This window comes from Zalophus californianus, chromosome 8, assembly GCF_009762305.2.
Source record: "Zalophus californianus isolate mZalCal1 chromosome 8, mZalCal1.pri.v2, whole genome shotgun sequence".
In the NCBI taxonomy this organism is placed as follows: domain Eukaryota; kingdom Metazoa; phylum Chordata; class Mammalia; order Carnivora; family Otariidae; genus Zalophus; species Zalophus californianus.
Window position 1 is genome coordinate 115,055,199 of NC_045602.1, and position 24,877 is coordinate 115,080,075.

The 24,877-nt window shown below is 45.5% G+C and overlaps 1 protein-coding gene across 1 annotated transcript in view; it reads left to right on the forward strand.

The window, feature by feature from the left end:
• Positions 1 to 23,198, forward strand: part of CBFA2T2 (CBFA2/RUNX1 partner transcriptional co-repressor 2) — a 149,977-nt gene extending 126,779 nt beyond the window's left edge. Inside the window, 8 exon segments of the mRNA XM_027624292.2 lie at positions 455 to 708; positions 4,002 to 4,087; positions 5,366 to 5,561; positions 9,851 to 9,919; positions 13,436 to 13,590; positions 13,593 to 13,628; positions 18,328 to 18,573; positions 18,576 to 23,198. Of these exon segments, the coding sequence (XP_027480093.2) occupies positions 455 to 708; positions 4,002 to 4,087; positions 5,366 to 5,561; positions 9,851 to 9,919; positions 13,436 to 13,590; positions 13,593 to 13,628; positions 18,328 to 18,573; positions 18,576 to 18,629 (1,096 nt within the window). The 3' untranslated portion in view covers positions 18,630 to 23,198.
• The last annotated feature ends 1,679 nt before the right edge of the window (positions 23,199 to 24,877 follow it).

A 24,877-nucleotide genomic window follows, 5' to 3' on the forward strand; every position in this document is an offset into this window, starting at 1 on the left:
ATCCTTTGCATCCTATCATGTAAGAAAATGCTATAATCTCTACTTTGCTTCATGAGGTGTGAGATGTTTCTGCCTGGTTGTGGATAGATTTAACCTCTCTTCATGCTGGAATAAATCACAATTTTGCTTATCTACCTGGCCCCTGGAGAAATTTCAGTGCATGCCTCATGTTACACCTTTCTTTCTTTCTTTTTCTTTTCTTTTCTTTTTTTTAAGATTTTATTTATTTGAGAGAGAGCACAAGTAGGCAGAGCATCAGGCAGAGGGAGAGGGAGAAGCAGGCTCGCTGAGCAGGGAGCCTAACGTGGGGCTCCCAGGACCCCAGGATCACGGCCTGAGCCGAAGGCAGCCGCTTAACCAACTGAGCCACCCAGGCGCCCCTGTCACATCTGTCTTTATCATCTTCCTGTTTGTGAAAGATGGGCTCAGATATGTGCTTCTGGTTCTTCTACAGGAGGGAAGAGAACAGTTTTGAAAGAGAAACAATTCCTCCCGAGCCTCCAGCCAAGAGAGTGTGCACCATCAGCCCTGCTCCCCGGCACAGTCCTGCCCTCACGGTGCCCCTCCTGAATCCTGGGGGCCAGTTCCATCCTACTCCCCCACCTCTTCAGCACTACACCTTAGAAGATATTGCAACTTCACATCTGTATCGTGAGCCCAACAAGATGCTAGAACATCGAGAAGTTCGTGATAGACACCACAATCTTAGTAAGTGACTAATTGGTAATGTTTTAAATTCAGATTAAATCTTTGGGTTTCCTTCCTACTCAGTTATAAAGCAGAATGATACATCATTGCTTTTTTCCTCTGATAAGATAAAACAATATTATACATAAACAAGGATATTAGAGTTGTAGTGATCTTGTTGCTATTACCCTTATGATAAAACTGGGCTTGAGTAAATTTTTAGGAAATGCATAATGAAACATTTAAGAATAAAGAGGTATCGGGCGCCTGGGTGGCTCAGTTGGGTAAGCAGCTGCCTTTGGTTCAGGTCAAGATTCCAGAGTCCCAGGATCAAGCCCCCACATCCGGCTCCCTGCTCAACGGGGAGTCTGCTTCTCCCTCTGCCCCTCCCCCCTCGTGTGCGCTCTCTCTCTCTCTCTCTCTCTCTCTCTCTCTCTCTCTCTCTCTCTCTCTCTCTCTCTCTCTCTCTGTCACTCTGTCAAATACATGAATAAAATTGTAAAAAAAAAAAATAAAGAGGTATTTATTTTCATGGTGCAGAAAACTAGCAAATGTTAAAACAAATGAGCTAAAATACTAATATTTCGGAGATCTCGGTGAAGGATATATGAGAATTCTTTATACTATTCTTGCATTGTTTCTGTAAATCTGGATTTATTTCAGAGTAAAGTGTTTTTAAAATTAAGATATGAAATATGTGTCTTAAAAGTGAATGTACTGGGGTGCCCGGGTGCCTCAGTCGTTAAGCATCTGCCTTTGGCTCAGGTTATGATCCCATGGTCCTGGGATCGAGCCCCACATTGGGTTCCCTGCCCAGCAGGAAGCCTGCTTCTCCCTCTCCCACTCCCCCTGCTTGTGTTCCCTATCTCACTATCTCTCTCTCTCTCTCTCTCAAAAAAAAAAAAATCTTTAAAAAAATTGAAAGCGCATGGATGTTTAGGTCAGGAGCTGAGGCATATCTAAATTTAAATCTTGGCTCTGCATCCTAACTAGGTGTGTGATCTTATGCAAGTTGTTTATGCTCTCTGAGCCTCAGGTTATTTGTTTCTAAAACAGAGATGATACTACCACTTGTGCTGGGTCATTGTTAACATGTAGAATGCCTGGCGTGTGCATCTTTAGTATCCATAAATTTAGGAAGAAGCAAAACAGCCCCTAACAAGCATTACCCAAGATCAATTTTGAACAAAGCTTATTGTCATATCCTCATACAAGTTTCCTGTAGAAGGTTTCTTTGGAGTAACTGCTGATCACGTGTCAGAGCAGAGAACCAAAGGGCTGCTAACTTCCAGAGATTTCCCTACATTTCCATTTGTGGGGTACCCCAGGGAGTAAAAAATTGCAGCACATTTGCTTGTCCCCATTCTGACTTAGGCTCAGCTCACTGGTAGTTTTCAGAGGAATGGACCATAGTAGGGCTTGGGTTCACGCGGTGGTAGCTGAATGGTGAGGGCCATGACAACAGTCCTCAGCTACCAGCATTTACAGGTACTGCTTAGATTGTGCTACATGCACATCATATGTACATTGTCTCGTTCAGTCCTCACGGTGGTCCCATGCAGTTAATGCCCCCTTTTTGCAGATGAGAGGTGAAGGAACTGTGGCCAAAATCATGTAGCTAGAGTGGCAGAGACAAGATTCAGACCCCAGCTATCTGATGCCCTAGGTTTGCCTACATTGCTGATTTGCTGTGGCACCTCCCTTGGCCATTGTTCTGTGTAGTCTAATCCGTTTTCTCCCATGTCCCTCTTTTTATGTTAAAAACAAGGCTTGCTGTTGATTTCTTCTGTATTCATACATACTTTTAACTTGTTTGATCATAACTTTTTGAGAAAGAAGTGTGCCAGAATCTAGCTGTAACTGCATTATGGTCAGGTTTTCCTTTCATTCCTAACAATTCCAGAAAAACTTTTTTTTTTTTTTATCTTGAAGCATTCTGTTTGAAAGATCTTCAGTCCTCTTCTTACATGGTTCATTTTAGGTTTAACCATTTGTCTTCTGGGCTGGTGATAGATTCCTTAATTTTCCCCAGTATTCTCGAGAGCATATGCCCTAGTTCTCAATTCTTACCAAACCACTTATTCCCTCCGCTTTTTAAACAAATACATTGCAGCCCCTCCCCTTTGCTCTCCTAAAATGAAAGTTAGGGGTACTATAGCCTGTCTTAGACCCATAATTGTAGGATCAGTATTCTAAAGCATAATATATAAGAAAGTATTAGAATATGTTAGCGCTCAGGCATGACTTCAGAAGAAGATACAATAAAATAAGCAGATGCTTACACAGATACAGGATCACTATCAATACAGCACTTGTAAATTTAGATTGATAACAGCTGTGTTATATTAATGATTTTAGTACTTTGAGCAGTGGTGTCATATGTGACAGGATTTGTCAAAATAGTGGACAGCTCTTAATTCAGTATACCCTTGATTCACACAGTCATTGCAATCTTGCAAATTTCATTTAAAATTAATGCCATACAAAAAAGTATTTTATGGGGGGCGACTGGGTGGCTCAGTCGTTGGGCGTCTGCCTTTGGCTCAGGTCATGATCCCAGGGTCCTGGGATTGAGCCCTGCATCGGGCTCCCTGCTCAGTGGGAAGCCCGCTTCTCCCTCTCCCACTCCCCCTGCTTGTGTTACTGCTCTTGCTGTCTCTCTCTCTGTCAAATAAATAAAATCTTTAAAAATTTTTTTGGTGGGAGGCCGCTTGGCTGGCTCAGTGAGAAGAGCATGCAACTCTTAATCCTCAGGGTTGTGAATTCAAGCCTCAGGTTGAGCATAGAGCTTACTTAAAGACATGTATACTATTTTTTGGTAATACTAAGTTGTTTCCAAGTGTTTGTACTGTACCCATTCTAGTTGTGGTGTTTAAGTATTTATTTGCATTATGCCAAATACTTGCCAACATTTAGTATTACCTCACAATTTAATTTTTTCCAATGTATGGATATGAAATGCTATCTTAGTGAATATTTTATTTGCATTGTGACTACTTATAAGTTTGAATGTCTTCATGTTTTTATGGGCCATCTGTGCTTTTCTGTCTGGCATACCTCTTTATTTCTTTTGCCCAGTTTTCTTTTGGGCTGTTTGTTTCATAAGTGATTTGTCAGAGTTTTTTATATATTCTAAATGGTGATTTTGTTGTTGTTGTTGTTTTATGTCATTTTTGTGGGTTCCACACTCCATTGTGAATCATTGCCCTAGTCGTGTGCTCATATTTGGTATGGATGTGTGTGTAGTGACTTGCTAGAATTTTGTTTATTGTATTCTTCCTCTATAATCAAATTTAATTTCTAATTTCTAATAGGTCTAAATGGAGGCTATCAAGATGAGTTGGTAGACCACCGTTTGACAGAAAGGGAATGGGCTGATGAATGGAAACATCTTGATCATGTAAGAATCTTAATGGTGTATAATTTTCCTATTAACATTTAATTCTTAATATTACCAATAATAATGGAGTATATATGCCTGAAGTGAGCTTCACCAGAGCCACAGTTTCTTTGCAATAAAATCTTAATTTATCAGTGCGCCTGGCTTGCTCAATCAGTAGAGCATGTGACTCTTGATTTCAGGGTTGTGAATCCAAGCTCTTCAAGTCCCATGTTGGCTGTAGAGCTTACTTAAAAAATAATGATAAAATAAAATAAACTTGATTTATCTGCTACTCCCTTAGCTAGAGAGCTAAGAGTAACTCTCACATCTTTGCAGTGGGGTAATCACTTCAGGTTATAACAAAATGAAATCCGAAAGTATAATGGTTAAAATCGGGTTTGTCAGTTCGGGTCCCAGCTTTGTCACTTCCTTTACCTTTGTGCAATGGGCAAGTTGTTTTTACGGTTTGTAGCCATAATTTTTATATCTTAAAAAAAAAATACTGTATTACTTAAATTCACAACAGGGTGGTTATAATATGTAAGGTGCTTATCACAAGATCTAGTATATAGGAAATGCTAAATAAGTGGTGCTTCTTCGGGGCGCCTGGGTGGCTCAGTCTGTTAAGCGGCTGCCTTCGGCTCAGGTCATAATCCTGGGGTCCTGGGATCGAGCCCCACGTCTGGCTCCCTGCTCAGCGGAGAGCCTACTTCTCCCTCTCCCTCTGCCTGCCACTCTGCCTACCTGTGCTCTCTATCTCTCTGTTAAGTAAATAAATAAAATCTTGAAATTAATAATAATAATAATAATAAATGTTGCTTCTCCAAAAACAAATGAGAGGGTGGTTTCACCATAGTGTTTAAAGGACTATATTATGGTGAGAGACCCTGGCTGCTTGAATCTGGAAGAATCCAAAAAGTGTTATTTTGAAATTAAAAAAATAATAATAATTTGCATATATATATTTAAAAAGAAGCTGTCGAGAGGCACCTGGGTGACTCAGTCGGTTACACGTCCCACTCTTGATTTTGATTTTGGCTCTGCTCATCATCTCAGGGCTGTGATATCAAGTCCCGTGTTGGGACTGTGCTGGGCATGGACCTGCCTAGGATTCCCCCCACCAAATAAAATAAGTAAAAAGAAGCTGTTAAGCAAGGCATTCATATGTAGGCTTGATATTGCTAAACCTGAGATAACTTAAGCCTTCATTCTTTACAGCTTACCCATCCTTAATTTTCAGTATTGGTTATTTGAAAGTTCTGTTCTTACGCCTGCCTGATTTCCTCTCTGGTTTAGGCTCTGAATTGCATTATGGAAATGGTAGAGAAGACAAGGCGCTCCATGGCAGTTCTGCGGCGCTGTCAGGAATCTGATCGTGAAGAACTGAACTACTGGAAAAGACGATGTAATGAAAACACAGAGATGAGGAAGCCAGGGAGCGAGTTGGTCTCCAGGCAGCACAGTCCTGGGAGCGCCGATTCTCTCAGCAATGGTAAGGGGGAGAGTCTCACCTAAGATGACACGGAAGGCTTTTTGTATTTTACTTCAAAGGAAGATGGTGCTAGATTGTGGAATTAGAAAGACCCAGGTGATTATGAAGAGTAAATGATAAAATATGTCAAGGATTCAATACCTGGCATGTTGAAGAAATACTGTCTAACTCGTGGATAATGAGAATATTTGTGATTTTGTTGTTTTTAACTCTCTATGTGCTAGGTGATGATTAAGGAATAGTTGTTAAAATTACCCTGGCTGAATGTCCTAGGTACTCTCATGTACCTCCCAATTATTCCTCATCAGTAGCCCTGAAAATCTAAAAATGGTCCCCTCACCTTCCCTCCTTTCCCTCCCACTCCCCATCCAGGAAAATACCATTTATCGACCTCTGTCTGGAGGCCTTTAGTTTGTTTTGTTTTTAAGATTTTATTTATTTATTTGAGATAGAGCGAGAGTGAATGAGAGGGAGCACAAGCAGGGTGGGGGAAAGGGCAGAGGGAGAGGGAAAGCAGGCTCCCCACTGACCAGGGAACCCCACTTGGGCCTCAATCCCAGGACCCTGGGATCACGACCTTTGTGAGCCAAAGGCAAACGCTTTACTATCTGAGCTGCCCAGGCGCCCTGGGAGGCCTGTATAAAAAGTTTTACTATACCAAACTGGGTCGTCCCATCTTGCCTTTTCTCAGCCTGAAGCAGCAAAGATATGAACAATTATTCTCTCAATCCAGGGTACATGCAGGATGCCACAGCTTTTTCTTTGAAAGTGTCCCATCACATTCATCTAGTAACTAAAAAGATTGCCCTATCCAAAGACACAGCTAGATGAGGGGCCATCTGTGATCAGACGTTTTCCCCACACACCCACTTCAAGCTCCCTCTTTTTACCAGGGAGAATGAATCTCTCATTATGACAACCTAGCATGTTCCACAGATGACAGCTGTTAGTCTAAAAAACACTTCAAAAAAAATGAGGGGAAGTCATTGGTAACCAAAGGATCCCACTCCCCACCTCTCCCACAGAGCTGATTTTTGAGGCCATTGTAGATTAGCAGCATTGTGTGGGTTATCATAGCAAGACATCAGGATATTTGTAGCTGCATTGGAGCTGCACTTTCATAAAAACTTAAGCGCTTGGGGCACCTAGCTGGCTCAGTCAGAAGAGCACATGATTCTTAGCCTCATGGTCATGTGTTCAAGCCCCACATTGGTATAGAGATTACAATCATTCCATCCACAAACGACACATACATACCAACGTACGAACAACTTCAGAGCTCATCCTCAGGTATTCCGCGCTGTCTGAACTTTCACAAATAGTCCCCATAACAACATGCAGAAATATCCAGAATTCACCTTCCTAATCACAAACCTTCCCCCTGTCAGTCTGCATGTGTTTAGGTGAGAGTGAGTGTGATCCTGAGGCAGCTCTTTAGCCCCAGTGGCAGGTCGTCCTAGGGGGCATTTATTTTTTTTAAAAAATTTTTATTTATTTGTTTTACAGAGAGAGACACAGCGAGAGAGGGAACACAAGCAGGGGGGGGGAGAGGGAGAAGTAGGCTTCCTGCGGAGCAGGGAGCCCGATGTAGGGCTCGATACTAGGACCCTGAGATCGTGACCTGAGCCAAAGGCAGACGCTTAACGACTGAGCCACCCAGGCGCCCCTTCTTGGGGGCATTTAAACATGGCTCTGGATTAGCTCATATTTTTCAGTGTCTTCATTTATGCATAGTATATATATTTCATATTTTTATTTTACTGTTTATTTCTCTTATATCATGTTTGTTGTAGTGTAGAAAGAAAGCATCATTCATATCCTAAGTAATCATGCTATTCAAAATGTGGACCAAAACCATTCCAAAAGAATTTGTTACTGGACCATGATCAGTTGAGGGGCCTGCCACAGCATGTACTGGGTGCTGTTTGCTTACTTTGACAAGAGTCCTCTACATTAAGCAGTGTGCTTAGAGACACGGTGGTTCTGTATTCTGGCCTATGTTCCCTATCTCTTTATGGACCGTAGCAGTTTGTAGACTAGCATTTGGAGCAGCACTGTGCTACACTCGGCAGTGTTCTTGGGCATAGCACACAAACATACCAGTGACTTCAAAATAATTAGATAATTTGTGATTTGTGGGTGTTTTTGTTTTTTGGGGTTTTTTTGTTTTTTGATAATTCGTGTTTTAAATCTTCGGTGTATGCAGAAACCACTCATGGATTATTTATTTAAGTGTTTAGTATTTAAGAATTTTGGTCATTTGGAGAGAAATTGACTATAGAGTCTGGATAGCATTATTACTTTTCCCATTTAAAATAATGAAATAAAGGTTCCCTCTCTCTGAACTTTGGTGATTCACAATATTTCAGGGATAAATTTGGTTCAGAAGACAATGGATGTATTTTGGTATTTTACTTAAGGATGCAAAAATAGGTAGGAAACGCATAATGAAAAAGAAGAAAATGATCCTGGTTTTCTCTGGGGTGTGGTGTAGAGGCTGTCGGTGATGGGGAGTACAGAGTGAGCACTCATCATCTTCACCAGCTCTTCTGAGGACAGGATTGCAGGTCTGACTAGCATCCTTTAATCAGCACTGTGGCTTACTACTACTCATCTCTTGGGGATTTGGGGTTGCTAGAAGTGTCTTTTCTTGACCTGAAGGTTTACGGATGTTCACTTTATAATTTTTTCACCAAACCACGAATTGATTTTTAAAAAAATTTTTTTTAAAAGATTTTATTTATTTACTTGACACAGAGATACAGCGAGAGAGGGAACACAAGCAGGGGCGGGGGTGGGAGAGGGAGAAGCAGGCTTCCTGCCGAGCAGGGAGCCCGATGCGGGGCTCGATCCCAGGACTCTGGGATCATGACCCGAGCCGAAGGCAGATGCTTAACGACTGAGCCACCCAGGCGCCCCCCACGAATTAATATTTTTATGAACTAGTTAGTCATCTAATCTAAATCAAATGAGTTTGAGAAACAGTGACTAGACAGTGAAGATAGTGTAGTTACTGGAAAAAAAATTTACTCAGAACTGAAAGGCAAATATTCCAAATTGAACCAGTCTACCAATCAGACAACACTGTGGAAGAAACAAGTATCAGTTAGCATCATTGAAAGTTAGAATACAACTCTGAAGGAAAGTCATCTTAACTTAGAATTCTGTGCTAGAGCTGGGTCGCCTAGGTGGTTTGAACATCCAACTCTTCAGTTTTAGCTGGGCTCATGTGTCACAGTCGTGGGATCAAGCCCCAAGTGGGGCTTTACACTGGGCGTGGAATCTTGGGATTCTCTTTCCTTCTCCCTCTGCCCCTCCTTCCCAGTTTGATTTCTTTTCTTTTCTTTTCTTTTTTTTAAGATTTTATTTATTTGACAGCACAAGCAGGAGGAGCGGGAGAGGGAGACTCAGACTCCCTGCTGAGCAGAGAGTACAATGCAGGACTCAATCTCAGGACCCTGGTATCATGACCTGAGCCAAAGGCGCAGGCGTTTAACCAACTGAGCCACCCAGGTGCCCCTCCTTCCTAGTTTCGAGCATGTGCTCTCTTTTTCTCTCTTAAATAAATGAATAAATCTTTTTAAAAATTCTGTACTAGACCAAAACCATTAAATGTTTAACAATCCAGTTTTTCAAAAAATGTACCTCTTGGGGTGCCTGGCTGGCTCATTTGGTTGGGCGTCAGGCTATTTGTTTCATCTCAGGTCATGATATCATGGATCGTTGCATTGAGCCCCATGTTGGGCTCTGCTCAGCAGGGAGTCTGCTTGATGGTTCTCCCCCTGTGCCCCCTACGTACTGGTGTGTGCTTGCTCCAACACTTATGCGCTCTCTCGCTCTCTCTCTCTCTCTCTCTCTCTCTCTCTCTCTCTCTCAAAAATAAATCTTTTTTAAAAAATATGTCTCCTGTCTACCTGATTGTGGTACCTACCACAGTTGAGTAGGATATACCCTAAAAGAGGGAAGTAAACCAGAGTGGAAGTTATGGAATTGATTAAACAGGACCCATCTTAAGAACAGGAGGGGCGCCTGGGTGGCTCGGTTAGGCAGCTGCCTCCTGCTCAGGTTATGATCTGAGGGCCCTGGGAACAAAGCCCAAGTCGGGCTCCCTGCTCAGCAGAATCCTCCTGCTCCCTCTCCCACTCCCCCTGCTTGTGTTCCCTTCTCGCTCTTTGTCAAATAAATAAATAAAATCTTTAAAAAAAAAAAAAATGGTTTTTTTTCCCATAAAAATACAAGACGTTGGTAATAGACCACTTCTAACCCTGTGCTGTTTACCCCTTTTGTAGATCCGCAGCGGGAATTCAACAGTAGGCCAGGAACGGGATACGTGCCTGTGGAGTTTTGGAAAAAAACTGGTATGTATCTGTGTGCTTCTGTGTCACATAGTCACTTTGTGTGAGCCTGGAGCACATGTTTGGGGGAAAGGTCTTTGGCTCCTAACTTTCTCCTCAGAACTCTAGGCTCCTTCCTTTCCCCCTGCAGCTTTCACATACACCTGGACTGCACTTCACAGGATTTTTTGTGGGCCAAGAATTTCGAATGACTTCTTAGAGTCCATCTGAGTTCCTTGCATACCCTTCTGCTGGGTCTTCCTGAAGCATTAAGTAACCAACTTTTCCTTCCCTATTTATATTCCTTATTTCTGAGCATATAGCTCAGTTCATTTCTGCCTGTTGTCTTCACTTGAATCTTCACACACTCTGTTTACACACTACCACATTTGGCTCATTCTGTCCTTGGAACAACCCTCCTTTCACCTTCCTTGTCCCCAGCTTTGTCAAGACTGTTCTTGGTGGGCCTCATTTTCTAGAAGACTAAAAGGAGGGTGGGTCTGCCTGTTGCGTTAAGGTAGTGGATAAAACTAACCTCATGTCCCTAGATCTGCCCTTGTCCAGACATGAGCCTTCTTTTCCTTGTAGACTCCCTTTTCCAGGACCATTTTTTTGTAGTCCAGTACAGTTCTTGGTGTGGTTTTTTTTTTTTTTTTTTTGGAGATAAAATTTACTTCTGCAAAAATTAATACTTGTCTCATAAAGACTCAGGAGCATCAAGATCATAAACAAATGGACAAAAGATATGAACAAATTGTGAGAAATACAAATAAACATACTTCAGAGTGTTTGTTCTGACTGGCAGTTTAAGAGATTATAAGATAAAGCAACCCTGATCGGTTAGCCCCCAGAGTCCTTTATTGACATATATTTGTTGACCTATTTTTAGATGACCTTGTTAATGACACTAAATAATTCATTAGAGTTTTATTTATGAAATTATTAAGTAGACCAACCTTGAATGTGTACAAATTTTTTTAAGATTTTCTTTTACTTCTTTTTTATTAAAGAGCTAGGAGCCTGATGTGGGGCTCAGTCCCAGGATCCTGGGACCATGACCTGAGCCGCAGGCAGATGCTTTTAGTGACTGAGCCAGCCAAGAACCCAAAGATTTTATTTTTAGCATGGGGCTTGAATTTACAGCCTTGGGAGGTCAAGAATTGACACTCTTATGACTGAGCTAGGCACCGCAGTACATACAAATTCTTAAAATCATTGCTGTTTCTCAGACTTAGCCACACAAAATATTATTTTGTCATTAAAAATAATTTGGGGCCACCCAGGAGGGTGGCTCAGTTGGTTAAGTGTCTGACTCTTGGTTTCAGCTCAGGTCATGATCTCATGGGATGTGAGATCAAGCCCCAAGACAGGCTCCCTTGAGCCTGCTTGAAGATTCTCTCCCTCTGCTCCTCCCCCTGCTCACACTGTCTCTCTCTCTCAAATAAATCTTTAAAAAAAAAAAAAAAAATTGGACAACTACATAGCGGCTTGGAAAAACCTTTTTGCAGTTGGAAATGGGGAAATACGTATTACCAAGAAGTGGAATAGAATTATTTGAAATGAAGATAGCAGTTCAGGTAAAGAGGAGGATGACCATGCACAAGATCTCCTTGATAACTAGTAATTTCCCGCTTGGGAGGTACCTTTGGTTAACTCTGATTAAGAGCCAAACTTTGGTTTTGAAGTGGCTGGATTTGTGTCCTTCCTCTGCTATGGTGTCATCTGTGACTTAGGTGACTGCAAGGTACTTATTCAAACTGTGACTCTGATTGACCCTTAACCTGAGAGGATAAAATACATGTCAGGGCATTATTATGTTGACTTAAGAACCCTATCTGGAAACTAATAAGAGTGTTATGAAGGGCAGTGATGGTGGTCCACAGTGGACCTGTGTAGATACCAAGAGTAAAAGGAAGCATGGAGTTCACACACTGTGAAGTCAACTGAGCATCATACTTGTCTTTTGGAGTGAAAAGATCTTTTCTTAAGGCTGGAGTGGTAAGATGAAAAGTTTTAGGATGGCAGCCTAGAACACTTTAAAATTTAGATCTTCTTTGAGCCTAGGCCATGTGAAAGAACCAGGCTATAAAGGAGTTTCCCTAGGCTTTTGGGTTTTCCAGTCTTGTGGACCCAAGAAGGCGGTCACTCACATTGGATTTTGGAGATGAGGCTCAATGCATAGTGTATGCCATTTGGAGTATCCATTCTGTGGAAAACCAAGCAGGATGCTGGTGATGGGAGGAAGTGATCAGGAACCAAGTGGGGTGATACTGATCGTGTACGGGCTTTGGAAGCCCAGGCTCTCGGCATGCCCAAATCCATATCTTTAGCCCACGTTCCTCTGCTGAGTTCAGTCTTCTTCTTCTTCCTCTTCCTCTCTTCTTCTTCCTCTTTTCTTCTTCTTCTTCTCTCTTCTTCTTCTTCCTCTTCTTCTCTTTCTTCTTTCTCTTCTTCTTCTTCTTCTTCTTCTTCTTCTTCTTCTTCTTCTTCTTCTTCTTCTTCTTCTTCTTCTTCTTCTTCTTTCTTCTTTCTTCTTTCTTCTTTCTTCTTTCTTCTTCTTTTTTAAAGGTTTTATTTATTTTACAGAGAGAGATAGCAGAGAGCAGGAAGACAAGCAGGGGGAGTGGGAGAGGAGAAAGCAGGCTTCCTGCTGAGCAGGCAGCCCGATGTGGGGCTCCCATCCGAGGACCCTGGGATCTTGACCTGAGCTGAAGGCAGACCACTTATCAACTGAGCCACCCAGGTGCCCCTTGAGTTCAGTCTTCTATACCTAACTGCCTCCTGGCCATTTGTACCTGGATGCCCCAGAGGCACTTCAGTCTTCCCCACTTGCCTCCACATGGCATTTTGCTTATTATGTTTCATTTCATAGCACTACCATTCATTCCTCATCTTCACCTCCAGACTCCTTACATGCTACCAGCCTCATTCTGTCTCATCCCTTCCTCTATGCCCTTGCTCCTGCCTAAATTTAGAGTTTCTTCTGTCAGCTGGATTTCTACTTCCCCACCTCTCGCAGCCTATCTCTGCCTTCAGTCTTTTCTCCTTGCATAGAACCCTTCAGGAGTTAATGTTTCCTTCAGAAAAAGAGCCAAAGCCCTTAGCATGGGATGTCAGACTTCACAAATACTCATTTCCACCTACCATTTCAACCAAGACACATTTTCTTGATCTTCCACTCCACTTGTAGAGCTGACCACTTGTCTCCTTGGAACTCTTAGCTCTTGTACTGATATGTGTCACGGACCCCCAAGCCACCTTTGTACGTGATGACAAACGTGTAGGGGAAAAGGACTATGTCCTAGGCCTCTAGGTATCCCCAGCCCTTAGCACAGTGCTGCCTATCTACACACCCAACAAAGGAGTACATGAAACAGACAAAATAGTATAAGAACAAAAGTGAATGTGTATGTCATATGTTAAACCCTGTATATTTTTGGAAAAGTCCTCTTGTTTCAGTTCCATCCCTTCTCGCAGTTGATAGGGAGTGGGAGGGAAAAGATTTCTCGGCCAGTTGATTTTACTGTCACTTTCTTCTAGAAGAAGCTGTGAATAAGGTGAAAATTCAGGCCATGTCAGAAGTACAGAAAGCTGTTGCTGAGGCAGAACAAAAAGCCTTTGAAGTGATTGCAACAGAGAGAGCCCGGATGGAGCAAACGATAGCGGACGTCAAACGGCAGGCTGCAGAGGGATGCCTTTCCTCGTCATAAATGAACAAGAAGAGTCAACAGAGGTCAGAGTTGTGTTAGCCCTGGGGGCTGGGGGGTTCATGTCTGGGGGCAGCTGCAGTCCCCCGAGCCCACTGTTTCTTCTTAAGTGCTGGGCAGTAAGGTAAAATGGTCAGCTCTTGAACTAGATGATTATAATTTTTATCTAGTACCAGAAGAATTTTGTTTCTTAATTAGTATATTCTTAGATAATTCAGCTGATTTCATCAGTTTTCAATTTTGAAAACTCACCCTGAAGACAGGGTGGAATTACATGATTATGAAGGCCACCTTCGTCTAGTGGGCTCACCAGGTGCCAGAGACACACAGTTAAGTGTATGTGTTGCCTTTTTGATCCCCACAGTGACCCTATGAGGTAGGTATTGTTGGGTTCTGGTTTTACACAGAGGAAGCTGGGGCTTAAGGAATTTTCACTAATGTGATCCCTTGGTGCTGAAGCCAGGGTAGGGGTAAGGAGACGCAGGGCCCTATAGCATTTGGTCTGTTTATAAAGAGGATAGTTCTTGCATGGATTGAAGTGACATACCGGGCAGACCTGCCTACCTCTCCAAGACCCAAGGTCCAGCACATGGTGATGTTTCTATCCAGGACACTTGTACCACAGTGAGGACAAAAGTAAAGCTGAAAAAGAAAAAAGCATATGACAAAAACATCATAACAGTCCTTTGGAATATAATAAAGTTCTTCTGTAATTTTCATTTCAGTCATTTTTCAGTTTTGAGATAAACTTTTAAGTCTTGAAGCAAGCCTATTTCTCTAAGTAGGCAGATCCATCTACCAGTTGAGACCTAAAGAACTGGGAGGTTTTGTTGGTTGGTTTTGTTGAAACAGCAGCAGTGTTAAAGTTTCACTCCATGTAAAGGGTGCCCTGCAGGATAGTAGTTCCAAGCACGGCAGGTGAAGAGGAACGTCCCTGCATATCATGGGGGCCCTCACAGAGGATGTGGGAAGGTTTCCTTGTCATAGCACCCCAACAAAGACACTGAACTGTGAGAAAATAGTTCCATTAACCCTCTTGTCCTTCTTCCCTCCTACTTTTTCTTTAGAATTGTTTTTGAGCAGTGACATCTCTCTTGTGTGTATTTCATTCTCTATCTGTAGCCATCCACAGCCATATCAGTATCTGGTCATATTTACCTGTTTTTATATCTGTGTTTATCTTTTACTGCGTCTGCCTCCAAAAAGGGAGTGGAACATTTTGGCTAAGAGCATCAGTTCTGGATCTAGACTGCGTGTTTTAATCCCAGCTCTCCATTTATAGAATTGTGCTCTGAAGGACCTGTCATTTTTAAAGAGAAACGCAGCCAGGGGGAGTGGGGGAGGGAGAAGCAGCTTCCCGCAGAGGAGGGAGCCCGATGTGGGGCTTGATCCCGGGACCCTGGGATCATGACCTGAGCTGAAGGCAGGTGCTTAATGACTGAGCCACCCAGGCGCCCGAGGACCTGTCATTTTAATCAGTGCAAAGTGAGGTACACCACCGGCACCCAAACCAGCAAACTTTCTTTCCAAAATGGGAGTGATAGGAGGACCGAAGCTCTGGGTTAGTTTGCATTGGACCAGAAGGGATGAATTCCCTTTATTTTATCCAGGAAATCCTGAAGTCAGCAGGCATCTCTGGGGTTTCTTATTCAGAGAAGTGGTGGGGAATAATGAAGGGAGCCCAGAACGGGAGGTTAGGGGACCCTGAGTTCTAGTCCCAGTTCCCCCTCACAGTGGCAGCATGCCCTTAAGGTCTCAGTTTCCTTCTCTGTGTAGTGAGTGTGTAGCAAGCCCCTGTCCTGCTGGTCTCAGTTTTTACAGAGTACAGTGAGGTCAAGATCATGGTTGTGGGTGTGGTGGTAAACGGCAGTGCACTGTAGACAAAGGGTTTTGTGACTGTAAAAATGTACGTGTGTCAGCTGTGGTAGTGCCTGCCCTTGCAGAACAGCTGCCGCTTCTGAGGCCAGACCCCAAGAGTCTCCAAGTCTGCCCTATAATGCCTCGGGCAGAGGGGTGGAGTGAGAGGTCACTTCATCTCTGCCACAGGACACCTTCTGTCTCAGCCTGGATTTCCTTACCAGTCTAATGGGCTAGCAGTTGATTTTCAGATGGGGAGTCATTTCTCCTTTGGGTTAGGTTTTTGCAGTAAGGTCAAGGAGGCTTGGGAAAGGTCCCAGGGACTTGAACAATCCCAGGTCATTCTGAGAACGTGATCCCCAAGCCACACTTAGACTCTGTACTACAGGTATCTCTCACTTTTTGAAAGTTCACATTAGGCCTTTGGTTTTTAGAAAATGCCTGTTAGTACCTGTTCTCACTTGCTGAAAGAAACCTGAAGAGGATTTTCACTTTAATGAGAAACGGGAAAACCCAAAAATAGCATTCAGTATTTGTTCTGTAGCAAGCCCAGCACACAGCCTGAGAAGCAAGACTGGCCCCACCAAGCTCCTTCCCCAGGAATTCCACTCTCAGCAGCTGGCTGTGAGAGCTTTGAACTGGTCTGTGCTTTATCTCAATTTATTTTATGCATCCATTAGCAAACTGTGTCCTACGGAAAAGCCTAAGAAAAGTTATTTTTTGGGTCTGGGAATACTGAAAATTTTCCCATATAAATGAATGGTAATTGTTTTTCCGCTTTACACCATTTTCAGCTTATGAAAGGTTTCATAGGAAGGCTCCACCTCCGGATAGCAGGGGGAACCTGTTAATAGTGGCAGAAACTGGTGATCTGTGCTTAAGAGGAAGGTCTAGAATCTATAAGCAGTGACTCAGGAGGTTTATAACCTTCTCCCACTAGCTACAAAGGACTGTTTTGGCCATATGTGTTGCTCCAGCCTTGAGGAATGCTGATCTGAAGGGTGATCACAGCAATAATACACCTTTTGCCTTATATCTTGGCAAAAAGCCTCATGGTTGTCAAGGGGAAGAAGACACAGGAAAAGAAAACCTGCAAGTGTCCTTTTCACCCTGGCTGCTCTGATACCAGCCATGCTGTTGTTGATTTTATGATCCTGCCTCTGGGGGGCCTGTTTATCTTGTTTTATTTTGTCCTATAAATGATGAAATAATCTATTATAAACGTATATGGCAGCCAAGGTGAAAGTACTAGTGGTGTAATACTCTGTCCTGGTTTGAGATGCCTTTTCAGGCCTGGGACAGAGAGGGAGTAGAGGCTCTCCCATTCGGCTGGGGCTGACCATGGGGCTGACACATTGGCCTGTGTTTCCAGGGCGGTCCCATGTGGGGCAGTAATCAACCGATTTCTTCCCCACAAGTGGTAATGTCCTGCCAAAGCATCATTTGGAGTCAGCCTATCAGACTCAAAAATATGACATTCTCTGGAGTGTAGTTTGCTTTAGGATCCGTAAATGCATCCTGGGAAAGATGTCTCTTCCCTATTCTGGTCCTCTGGGTGTTGGTGCTGGGCAAGTTTGGGCAGTCCCTAAGTGTATTTCCTGAGAAGCCTGTTGTGTTAGACGGAGTCTGCAATCCTTTGTAACCTTGAGTATAGTAGAGTCAGGGGGTTCCGCTTCTAGGCTTTGCATAGCCATGTAATCATTTTACAGCTTTAGGCCACATCCCTGCCTCCTGGCTCTCAGTGTCCCATCTGCAAAAGGTGGGCGGGATGGCTGCAAGCCCTTGTCTGTTGTTTTATACTTGAGTGGGTGTCCAGATTTCGTTGGGGACAGTATCTGTCTTCCCTGAGGGGATTATGTAGTGATCAGGCCGCTGGTGCTCAGGTCCTTCCTGACACCTAAGAGAGCCTTGCCTCTTCCTGCTAATTTCACCTGGCCAGTGCCGGAGGCTTTTTCTCCTCTGAGGGGGTCCTGGGGGCCTTGGGTGCAGGCTCACTCGTGGAGTCCTCAGGGGAGCCTCCAGAAGGAGGGGGCGGGGCGCTGGGAGCTGAGCCTCGTGGCAGCCTCCATGCTGCTGCTCCCCTCCTTAGCTTTCGGACGGAAGTGCAGTGCTATGTGTTCACTGGGTGTCCCTGCCGCTGCGCTTGTGGGCCTGCCACTCGGAGCTCTCCCGAGTCTCACTGGCTCCTCACGTCTGTCAGAATTAGTGCTCTCCCTTCCTCACCTCCCCCCCATGCATTTCTGCTGAAGCCCAGCAACGCCTGCCCCTTGTGTGGCAGGTCCAAAGAGTAGCAGGAAAATGTCCCGGGGCACTGAGTTTGGAGGTGCTGGGTGGCTCCCTGAAACAAGCCCGAAGTAGTCCTCTGATTGCCAGCCCACCTGTGACGAGACACATCACCGAAAGGAGAACGGGCACAGAAGTTGCACAAACTGCCCGCACTCCTGGTCCCCTGGCAGGGGGCTTTTTTTAAAGGATCAGGTGTTGTCGGTAAAAGCGATCAAGATCATTCCTCTGTTGAGAGCAGCAAGAACACACGTGTGCATGTGTCGTGTCGGGGACCCTGGGACAGTGTTTGGTTTTGGTCACTGAGGATTAAATGTGAGTCAGAACCATGAGTAGGTGCCTTCGGCAGGAGGTGAGAGCTACCACCCCGCCCTTCCGTGGCACCCTACGGTCCTGCTGTCCTGCCAACCCATGGCGGGTGGTTTGCTTCTTCTTACCGATGAAGGAGATTCAGAGAGGCGTGTGTATCTGCCACACATCAGCACAGAGCAGTTGAAGCAGGACAAGCCCAGGTGTATGTAGCTCCGAATGCCACGCTCTCCCCACACAGGATCCAAGCAACTAACCCTTGCCTGTGTCTTGCAGAACTGCTGGAACTGTGGCCGTAAAGCCAGTGAGACGTGCAGCGGCTGCAATATTGCGCGCTACTGCGGCTCCTTCTGCCAGCACAAGGACTGGGAGCGCCACCACCGCCTCTGTGGCCAGAGCCTGCACGGCCAGAGCCCCCACAGCCAGGGCCGGCCACTGCTCCCGGCAGGGAGGGGCTCCTCAGCTAGGGCCGCCGACTGCAGCGTGCCCAGCCCAGCTCTGGACAAGACCTCGGCCACCACCCTTCACGCTCCTCGACGCCTGCCTCTGTGACAGCCATCGACACCAACGGACTCTGAACCCAGACTCCCTTCCCTCTGATGACCTCACAGCGCAGCAGGATGTGGCACCACGGGCCTGGCCGTGGGAACCAGTGCAATGAGCTGTTGGGTCATCAGCACAAAAGTGAAGTGGAGGCAGGAAGAATGCAAGCCCGGCAAACACTGCTCCACGGCCTCTCTGGACACTGGCCCCAATTTCCTGTCTGTGGCCTTCGGGGACCTAGCGTGCCATTCTCTCTGCACACAGGCAGCTGGCCAGAGCGGCCGCCTCCTTCCTGGGCTCCTGGGTTTGTTCCTGTCCCAGCTGAAACTGGCATGGCCAGCCCCTTTTCCATGTAGACCACCAGCTCCCCTCCCTGCCTCTTGAGGCAGCAGAGACTGTCACTTGCGCCCCACCAGGCTGGAGCAGCTTGCCCCCCAGGCACTGCCTCCCACTCGGCCATCCTGCAGCAGAGGCCTGGAGGCTGACAGCAGACTGTGGAGGAGATCCCCTCTGATGGGGTAGCTCCTTTAGCCCCATTTCCACCCTCAGCAGATGCCACTGAGGAGCCCCACCAGGACTTGGGCCGGCAGAAGCAGCACTCAGGACTCTCTCCTCGACCCTGCTGTTCAGACTTAAGATTATCAGATGTCACGGGAAAGAAGGCGTCATTTCACTAAAAGCACCCATCACAATGAAAAACAAATAAAACTTCTTCAAGCATCACAGATCATTTTGGGACAAGATTTTCCAGCCTGGCTGCTTACTTTAGTTTGGGACCCATTTTTTTCTCTTACTTGATTTTGCTTATGCAGAAAATAGTTTCCAGCGCATGGATTGGTCTGCAGGAGAATGAGACTCAATTGTGGATAGTCTGTTCTCTCTGAGCATGTTGGCCAAACTAGTATCGTCAAATCATTGGAATGGATGATCTGTTGGAAATGCAGAACCTTTTGTCACCGCTTGACTGTTCGCACAGTCGTCTTGTTCTGTGTCCCTTTATCTGAGGCCACGCATGTCCAGATCACTGTGTGGATCTTCTCGTGGTCTGTGTTTGGTCCCTTCTAAGCATGGTTGTCCCATAGGATGTGATGTGTTGTGGCTAGGTCTTGCCTCAGCAGTCAAGGCCTGGTCACATCCCAGCAGCCTTCCTGGACCTGAAAGAATTCTTCAGACCTCGTCCATAATACATACTACGTCAGCTTATTATCAGGCATACTGTCTCGGTTTCCCTTATGTTATCTATTTGATCGCTTCCCTCTTTGAGCTAAGAAAAGTTCCGTGAAATGTGACAACCATTTTGAGAGAGGCTCACCAATTTTTCTTCCCATCATCAGGGAGTTTTCCAGATGTTTACCTGGCTCTCCAAAGATGATATCACCTATACCCCTTCTAAAATGTTAGGAACTGCCATGCATATTTTTCCCTGCCATTTGCATTTTGCTGGCAGCCCAATGACCCTGACCTCTCTCTGTTCACCTCCAGGCCTCCAGCACCCTCTTGCCCCAAGGAATCCATTGGGGTGAGTTGGTTGGCCCTGCTCCAGCTGGCCCACAAAAGCCCAGCTTTAGATGGCTACCTTCTGTGTGCTGACCAGAGTGAAATAAAAGGTCTCATCTCATCAAGGAAAAGGGATCAGCATAGTAGCATTGTCCTCATATACATGTGTAGCTTACCGTGAGAACTTTCAAGTCTTTAATTTACTTTACTGAAAGATTTTCTATCTTACAAAGAAACTCAGTGCAAGGCACCTTTAAAATACCTGGATTTCCATTGCATAAATTAAGGTATACCCAGAGAATGAATAATGTTAATTTATTGTGGGAATTTTGTAAATTGCAGCAATTGGTGGGCATCCTGACTTCCAACAGGAATGAAATGAGGACCCCAGACAGGACATGGGATTTCCATTAAGACATGGGATGTCCCATGAGGAGGTGACGGAGCCTGTAAATAACAGCAAGAGGTTATCTTATGGCGCCCACTGGATCTGCCCCCAGTTCACTGCCTTTTCAGCGGGAAGATGCACACGTGGGCAGCTTCTTTAAACCTTCAGTGGCCACAAGACCCCCAGGGTAGCCCAGGTTTTTCCTGGTTGGAATAAAAAGCCAGAAACAGCAGACTATTCATCAGGGCTCAATGTCAGTTTCTGTAGCTAAGGTTTGAGTTTGGTGTGCAGGCCCCCGCTGACCATTGTGGGCTGTGGTTGTAAGGACAGCCAGGTTGCAGAGGTACTGTGATGCTGTTCTAGACTGCTTTGCTCATGTATTGCCCAGAGGCCAAGCTGGAAATCTGGGCAGTACTCTACACTGTAGTTCAGTTCTCAGACCTTTTGCTATTAATTTTAGTCACTTTCACATCTAGGTAGCTAGGGCATCTGTTCAAGACTTCCTATTTAGATGTAAAGAACCCCATTCTTCATCCTCCTCCTCTCTCAAATGTTCCTATTCTCTGGTTGGGAGGAGGAGGGGCACTGTCTTGGGGTGGAGCCGGCGGGAGGGGTTGAAGGGGCCGGCGTGAGTCCAGCTTTCCACTTGGTCTCCACTGTTTGCTCACCATCCCAGCTACCAGGTTTGGAGTACAAGTTCAGGCTTCCCGCTTTTCATGTAGTTATTAGACTTAAAATATCTTGATATAATCAGGTTGCTTAGAGAGGACCACCTTGATAGTTAATATCTGGGGGAACAAAAAAGACCAAGGAGATAAGACTGAAGATCTTGTCAGGGCAACCCCAGGCTCTTTGATATTATTGTAGAAATGAAAAGCAAAGGCGACACGTGCCTGTCCACCCATCAGAGGACATCTGGAGGATGAGGCCAGTGCTCAGCATTGCCCACTGAGGGACCGCTGAGGAGTGATGGGACTTCATTGTCCTCTGCGTGCAAGGAATGGTTGCAGGAACCAGCGAAGGCCGAAGTGGCCAAACTGGGAGCCATCTTTAAATGTTCTGAGGGATGCTTGAGGGCTGGATCTTCATACCCTCCATCCTCCTTTGGGTCCCCACCACTTGCATCATGCCTGACTCCATTCAGTGGTGAAAATGGACTCGGGAAGAAGTTGGTTAATTACACCCGCTCAGGAATAAGCAGCCCACCCTATGAGTTGTGTGAGTGGGACTTGCACTTTGGAGGGTCCCTGAAGTTCCAGGGGTGGGCCTCTAGCAACTGTGCTCAGGCACATTCCTGTGACCCTGAGGTCACAGAACACGTGGAACTTGGACAGTGCTGAGTCATACATATCTTAGCGGATCTAAGTCTGGAAACCAGACACATCTACCCAGCACAGGTCGGTGTCGTGTTGGCTGCAGTGCGGACATCCTTTGCCCATCTGGGCCTGTTAGCCCACCAGGAGCTCCTCACTTCTTGGTGTCCAGCATGAGCATCTTCAGCTTCTAGACAGAAAATCTACACTTTGTATGACCTTGTTCCAAAGTCAGATTGATCCCCAGGGCTGTCACCTGCTTGCAAAGGTTATAGACCTTGTTCTGGGTAGTTCCAGAAGATATCTCAGCAAATGGAGTTGAAGGTTCAGCAACACTATTGAAATTGTATGGTAGTGAGCTCTTCAGCATGAAAGCATAATGAACAGGTAGCCATTTGTCCTGGAAACTGTAGGAGGTATTATGGATTGAATGAATCACTGAAAATAGAATACATCTTCGAAGCCTTCTTCAGAACTGGTGTCAGAACCAGGTCGGTAGACCAAGCCAACTTAGATTTGGGCGGGGGGGAGGGCTGGTTTGGTTTTTGTTCGTTTTTGTTTTGTTTGTTTTAAGCTATTTGCAGAGAACTGGGTGGTGGCATGTTTGAACCAAATGTAAGAAAAGCCAGAGGGACGTGGACTGTTCCAGCATGGGCCAGATGGCCGGCTTGTCCGGGGTGGGGTGGGGGGCTGGGCAGGCTGCTGCATAGGGTCCTTCCAGCTCCGAGTGTCTAGTTCTTGTGAAACCAAAACGTTTGATTACCTGCCTCTGCCCACGTGCATTGACATGCTCATTTCAAAGATGATGGTGCAGGTGACCGTTTCCATCGTGAGCCAGGAGAAGGTTAGGAGGCCTGAGGGCGTACCTTGGATCCCCCTTGCCCTCCACGGCCCCAGAAATGACACTTCCTGGAGGACCCCATCTAGTCCAGCCCACAACTGCCCAGTGTACACTCATTGATGCTTATACCAAATAGGGCGTGTGTGGCTCGCAGCTGGCAGAGGCAGCCCGTCCCTGCCTTCGAGTTGCAGAGAGAAGCAGCAATAAGCATTAGGTGAATGATTGAAAGTGCTCTTTGGCTCAGCAGCCTTCAGGCCACTTTCATGGCTTTCCAAGTTCCTGATGAGGCTACAAAAGCTCCATCCATAAAAGAAAGCCAATAATGTAAATAAATAGAAAACTATGCCTCTGAGCGTGGTCTTAAGGGGGGATGAGGAATGTGAAAGCACCCACAGGATATGCGGTAGTCTGGTTTCTCTGTGCTTCGCCATTTTACTCAGATCGGAATTTTTGTTACTTAACTCTGTGCATAACTTATTTAATGTACTGTATAAATGAACCAAAAACTGTTAAATATGTATTTAGTTTGTTCTACTTAAAAGTAGTCAATAAAAAGGCTATATTCCTTTTCTGGCTTGGGCTGGAACGGGACGGGGAGGGAAGGGGGGTGTACGCACTGAGAGGTCCTGTCGGCGGGCTTCCGCGGCCACTCCCCCTCCTCCTGGGGGCCCTCCAGGGGTTCTTGCCATGGTCTAGAGAGCACCCAGGGGAGTGAAAGCCGGAGTTACTGCTGAGGAGCTGGTTCCAGCTGCTAGGCCTCTAGGAAGCCAGCGGGGGGCCCAGGCCCAGTCAGGCCAGCTTCATACTCTGGGCCTGCGGTCAAGGGCAGCAACAGCTTACAGGCACTCCCGCTCCTTCACTGTTAAGTGATCTTCCACAGAAAGTGCAAAATAGGGTAGTGGACTTGTAGGTACTTTTTTCTCATAGTTCTTAAGTATTTCCTTAGAAATTTTTAACATACCTGGACTTGTGATTATTCATTCCTGTTCTTTTACACTGATGTTAAATCATACATGAGTTCACTGTTTCCTTCATGTTTATTTTGCTTAGTGGTTGTATGATTTAATTGAGGCTGTAATTCTCTTAACCCTTCTCCTCCTGTCGGTGGTTGGATTGCTTTCAAGTTTTCCCTGTCCAGCATACTGAAGTGAACCTCTTCCTTCGCATGATTCATTTCTTTGGGATAATTTTCCAAGGCGGGAATTCTAGGACTGAAGTCTTGAATCCATGGAGCATGCGTTCAGACTGCTTTCCCTGAACACCCACCAGCTTGCAGTGCCTCCGGCAGACCCAGTGTAGTACTTAACATGGCACTGACGTGGTCTGCCCAGCAGTGACATGACCCACACTTGTGCGGGCATACCCATGCACACCTGTATGTATGGAGTCTTAGGCTGTCAGTCCAGTTTCCTAGCTGGTGACCTGAGGACTCACTTCCCAAGGCCCTGGCCCCATCCTCACTCCTGTCACCTGAAGAATACCCATCACCTGAATACCGATCTGTGGCCTCTGCCCTAGACCTACTTTTTATTTAAGATTTTATTTACTTGGAGAGAGAGCGAGCGAGTGGGGGAGGAGCAGAGGGAGAGGGACAGGTGGATTCCACCTGAGCATGGGGGCTGACGTGGGGCTCCATCCCACGACCCTGAGACCATGACCCAAGCTGAAATCAAAAGGCAGATGCTTAACCAACTGAGCCTCCCTGGCACCCTGCCCTAGACCTACTTCTAAGCAGCCTTGCCCTAGAGGCTTCTTGGCACCACCAGCTTCACAGGCCTCCAAAATGCAAAGGGGGGTGATCTCAGGGTAGGGAGAAGGGGTTGGGCTGTGGCCATGGCCCCAGAAGGCAAGGTGGGGCTTTGCTGTATGATCTTTCATGCAGATGGTGCCAACTGCCGGTCTCTCGGCAGCTGCCCAGCGCTGCAATCCACCACCTAGAACAATAACAGGATCTCAGCCTTGTGACTGTCAGCCTAGCACAAAAGCACATTTGGTAGACAAGTCAGCAATCCAGTCTGCCTTAGCTGTGAAAAAAATCCTAGGGACTCAAGTGATAATATAATACTAAACTAATTATAGAAATCGCAGACCAAAATATTTGCCATTGCCATAAAAAACCCAGATGCTGGATAAATTCCAGTGAATGTACTTTTTAATTGCATTGCTGAGGTCACAGATGAGAAAGTATAGGAAATCCCCAAAGGTCGGGGAAAAAATGAGAGGAGTACAGTAAACCAAAACCAC